The 5063-nt window shown below is 39.9% G+C and overlaps 1 protein-coding gene across 1 annotated transcript in view; it reads left to right on the top strand.

Annotated features, from left to right (window-relative positions):
* pof1b (POF1B actin binding protein) overlaps window positions 1-5063 on the top strand; it is a gene marked incomplete in the record, with an annotated part of 31817 nt that overhangs the window by 16115 nt on the left and 10639 nt on the right. The window contains 1 exon segment of the mRNA XM_014026235.1: window positions 3552-3820. Within this exon segment, the coding sequence (XP_013881689.1) occupies window positions 3552-3820 (269 nt within the window).

Raw genomic sequence — 5063 nt, 5'->3', positions numbered from 1 at the left:
CTAAAGAAATGTTTATCCAAACATTAAAAGAGATCCTTGCTAAATAAATTACTCTTATAACCTTGTTATAAGAAGTGTAAGCTGACCCTTACAACAATCTTACCAAGTAAAATGTTCTTACTCCACTGGCAGAAATGTTTGACTTGATTAGAGTCAAATTTTCAGACTAACAAGACAAATAATCTTATATATTCTGAAAACAAGATGATTATTCTTACACAATCAGTTCTTGTTTAGTAAATCAGTCTGAAAACAAGATCAAAAAGACTTTTTGGCTGATATAAGGTTTTAAAACTTGGTTAGATGGACAGTTTTTGCAGTGTAGTAGTAGTAGTAGTAGTAGTAGTAAGGTAGTGAATTTTTACTATAAAAGCTCCAGAATAGGACAAAAATATTATATCCAGTTGGGGTTGGGCAAAATCTTTTCGATGTAAAGTTTGTACTTTTGACACAGTTTGGAGCAGATTTTTACAGAGTGATTTAAATTGGTCATGTGACTGCGATATGAGGGCATCCAGGTGATTAATAATCATATTATCAGCTAAATACCTCAATTAGTCATGATCTTTTTTTTGCAGATAACATCTATCCCTATTTCAGATTTAAACAGATGATCAGGATTAAAGATATTTTTTCTCTCAAAGATTGTGCAGAGGTTTAGTTTCACCTCTTCATCCAGAGTCTGCAGGTTTTTAAAGTTGAATATTTAAATCCTGTCAGCGTTCACTGGAGGACTCTTCCCCCGACAGCAGCAGCAGTAAAAGTTTTCAGCCTCATCAGGCAGGTCAAAGGTCACGGTTAGTTTCCACACCTCAGTGACAGGTTCGACACTCCGTGTGTTCAGGCACATGTTYGCTGACAGGCGTGTTTTTTCTGCAGAGAAAAAAGTTTTTTCTCACGTCCTCCCTGCTGTGGTGATAATCTGGCTCAGACTCCAGGATTATCTGTTTGCGGGAAACTCTAGAAGCTTCTTCTTGTTTCTGCTCAGCTGCTTCCTGGGAGGCTGCCTGCCTTCTGCAGAGAATGTAAAGTATTCAGAGGTAATTATGGGATGGAGCCGGAGGGCGGGGCTCTGTGGTCGGGCGGGAACGTCATCTTTGTAAAGTTCACCGTGAGGAAACTCCTCTGTGCTCCTTTCAGCTGGTTTGTGAGCCAAACAGGAAGTGTCTGCAGCCCGTTACTGTTGTCTTTTAAAACTAGGTTGTAAATCTGATACTTTGTTTATAATCCACTCTTTATAATCCACTGTCTATAATCCACTGTTTATAATCCACTGTTTATAATCCACTGTCTATAATCCACTGTCTATAATCCACTGTCTATAATCCACTGTCTATAATCCACTGTCTATAATCCACTGTCTATAATCCACTGTTTACGGTCTGAGCAGGCTTTAGTTTGACGTTCTGATGAAGAGGATGATGTTTGTAATCTGTTCACTGAAGTTCAGCTGCAGTTTTAGCTGCTTCAACACAAACTTACAGTTTTTATCTGAGATAWAACCAGGCCTAAAAACAAACTTGTAAGATTTTATTGTTTTTTTGTACAACAGCTGATTTGATTTTATATCTGTTCTGTTTTATAAAAGACAGAACAAATCAAACTTCAGGTGCTCCTGCAGGTAAAACTGACAAACATCTTCTGTTTTCAAGCAGAGAATTGGCTGAAAACCAGGTTTATGGTTAGTTTATGTAATGAAATAAAAATGAATGGAAGTCAATGTAAAGTCCCCACGAAGGTAGCAACTCATGATTTGTGTGTGTGTGTTCTTGTTTATGCTGCAACATGAGGACATCATGTTTTAACCAGTATCTTTAATTATGTTGTCATGTGGACGAGTCGGTGCAGGTCCAAGCCTGAGTCGGTCCTGTGTAATTCCTGGAAAGCAAACAAACATGTTGAAGCTTCCGGATGGGTTTATTTCACTGTCTGACCTCTGACGTCTCTTTTGGATCAACTTTAATGATGCCTGAGAACAAACGATCATGTTGATGAATAAAATACGACCAGTTCCAGTTTTATATGAAAGAAAAGCAGAAAAACTTTTGAAGTTTCTGTAAAGTGAAGTTCTGTTCTCAGATGTTTCAGCAGTTCCACACAAAGAGGCTCACACAGACTCACACAAAGACACTGTGGTAAGATGACTCCTGTAGTGTTACACACACACACACACATTCTTGTACTTCCATCAAACTGAGGACTTTGTATTGACTTCCATTCATTTTTTTCTAAACCAAACTAGTAGAGCGGGGATAAGCAGTGAGGACCGGGTCAAGGTCCTCATTTTGTTGGTTGAAACATGACGTCCACACATTGTCGCATAAACAAGAACACACACACACACACACGCACACACACACACACACACACACACATATCATGACTTGCTACCTTCATGAGGACTTTGCACTGCATTTGAACCCACTGGACTGGGATCTGGGCCCTGTTAGCATCAGTAGGTTCCCAAAAAGTGTTTTTTTTCTCGCCTTGCTTCTTAACAGACGCACTGAGGTGAGTAGATCTGCAGTTTTTTGTGTTTTCAGCTGATTCTCTGGTTGAATAAAGATCAGAAGATGTTTGTCAGTTTTACCTGCAGGAACACCTGATGTTTGATTTGTTCTGAGAACAGAGGATTAGATCCCAGCAACTAAAAGAATAATAGTTTTAAATTGTACAAAATACCTTTTTTATAATTTTGTCGACACGTTTGATTTGATTTTAATTCAGATAAAATTACTAAAGAAAATTCAAAGTCAATCTGAGCAAAGAGGGTTTTTTACAATCCTATAAAAACCTCTGGATCTCTGTGGGTGGAAGCAGGAGCTGAAGTCAGAAGGCCATGCGTCATGTTCAGCTGATGTTTACTGGTCTGTCTGGTTCGATGAGACGCTGCTCGGCCTGCGGCTGGTTTACACTACACGTCTGTCTCCTGTTCTCTGAGGGAACCATTGGCATGTTGACCCCAACATTTTGTTCTAACGGGCCAATGGCAGGTCGTGTTCCAGCTCTGGACTAAACGTTTTCTGTTCTGTCTGTCAGCGTTTGACTGATAGCTCAGGTTGTTTGTCAGCTCCTCTCTGAACAGATGTGACAGTTTAAATATTTCTTCTTCTTGTCGTTGCTGCAAGAATCATCATTAAATGAAGCCATGAAGCGTTAAAATCGATGGCTTTAATTCTGTGGAATTTATTTCCCTCAAATCTGAGATTCTGGTTTTTCAGCAACGTTATTGTTATTCAGGTGCATCCGTCCTGCTTTGGCATGATATGACGACCAAAATAAAGACTGTTGGACAACCAGCAGTTACTACATCTTTGTAGCAGGAGGCTATATCTATTTCTAAACAGCTATTGATCTGATTAATGAAAGGCTAGCCCTGCTAACTGAGAGGTCAGCGCTGGCTAATGAGAAGGAGAATATTCATTTGAGTTAGCATCAGAGAGGCTAGCCACTAGCATGGATAAGCTGGTGTTAGCATTGGAGCATTTAAAACAAGCAGTAGAAACCAAAGGATTCAGATTTACTCTGGTGTGTTTGCTGTGTTTTTCCAGGTGGAGGAAGAGGAGGTGGAGGTGGAGGTGGAGGAAGAGGATGTAGACGGAGGATCAGTGGAGGTGGAAGAGGTGGAGATCGTAAACGTCATCCAGCAGAGGCCTCTGCAGTCGATACAGACCAAGTTCTCCACGTTGGACGTAAAGGAGCTGCCTGAGCCCACCAAGCTGGACACGCGGTACTTCGGCGAGCTGCTGGCCGACGTCTACAGGAAGAACTGCGACATCCACTCCTACATCTCCGACCACGTGTCCAAGATCCGCGGACAGTGAGTCCACACCTGCCTCTCTCTTTCTTAAGTTTGTTTTTCCTCTCTAAACCAGACTGAATTAAAGTTAACCTGGGATCTCAGTTCAGTCCTGTAAACCTAACCTGTACACGTTTATCATCCTGCAACATTTTTCTGCTGGATCGAGTTCCCTGCAGCTGAACTTTGTAACGTTAGACTCTAATTAGATCCTAACATCAACAGGATGGCTTTAGTGTCTGCATCTCAGGAAGCTAAGATCTGTAGATGATGTCATGGAGACAGACGGTGGCTTTGGCACTTTGCCTCCTTTAGTTTCAAATGCAGCTTGTTGAAACAGGTCAGGAACCAGTTCCTCTGGGTTTCATCGAGCTCAGTGGSTCTTCATCATCACCAAAGACAAGAGCTTTAAAACAACGCTTTGGTTCTGTAATCCTGCTGCTTTTACACCAAAGCTTATTGGATTATTTCCTGTGGGAGAGATGTGCTGACTTAGTAAAACAGCTGATATTTCTGTTCAGTTTGATTTGACTGAACAGTTTGATTCACAAGAACAGAAAACCTTTTTAAACACATCAAATGCCATCAAGTTTCCTCAGCTCTCCTTCAGGCAGGTAAATCCAGARCACCTGCTTGAATGACAGAGCAGGTTGACGAGTCAGGTGGTTTAATTCAGCCAATCAGAGGCAGAGGGGAAAGTTTTCACCTGTCGTAAAAAAAAACTCATCTGATTCATGCAGCKTCTTTTTTATTAATAGTTTGTTAAAGAGTGAAGCCTGAAGACAATAAATGTTCAACTTTTCACCTTAATGAGGAACTCTGACACGCCCACATGCTCACATCCATCACTTTGTAGAATGTGACTGATGTAAGAAAATTCTTCTTTAAATCAAACCTGACGTGTTTGACTCCACCACCACAGGAAGTTCTGATCCAGTAGTTTGTAGACAGGGTTCCTACAGATCCTTAAAAAGTCTTATAAGGCATGGAATTTTTTGATTCAAAAATAATGCCCTAATTAGGCTTAAAAAGTCTTATATCAATCTTTCAGAGGTCTTAAACATGTTAACACATTGTAGGTAGGGTGATTGTAATTTGTCTTAAATATTAAAATAATTGGTAACATTTCTTTAGTTTTAAAGATAATCAAGTGGCATTAAAAAGTCTTAAATCAATCTTTCAGAGGTCTTAAACATGTTAACACATTGTAGGTAGGGTGATTGTAATTTGTCTTAAATATTAAAATAATTGGTAACATTTCTTT

This window comes from Austrofundulus limnaeus, unplaced genomic scaffold (assembly GCF_001266775.1).
Source record: "Austrofundulus limnaeus strain Quisiro unplaced genomic scaffold, Austrofundulus_limnaeus-1.0 Scaffold536, whole genome shotgun sequence".
NCBI lineage: Eukaryota > Metazoa > Chordata > Actinopteri > Cyprinodontiformes > Rivulidae > Austrofundulus > Austrofundulus limnaeus.
This window is presented reverse-complemented; position numbering and strand designations above follow the sequence as displayed.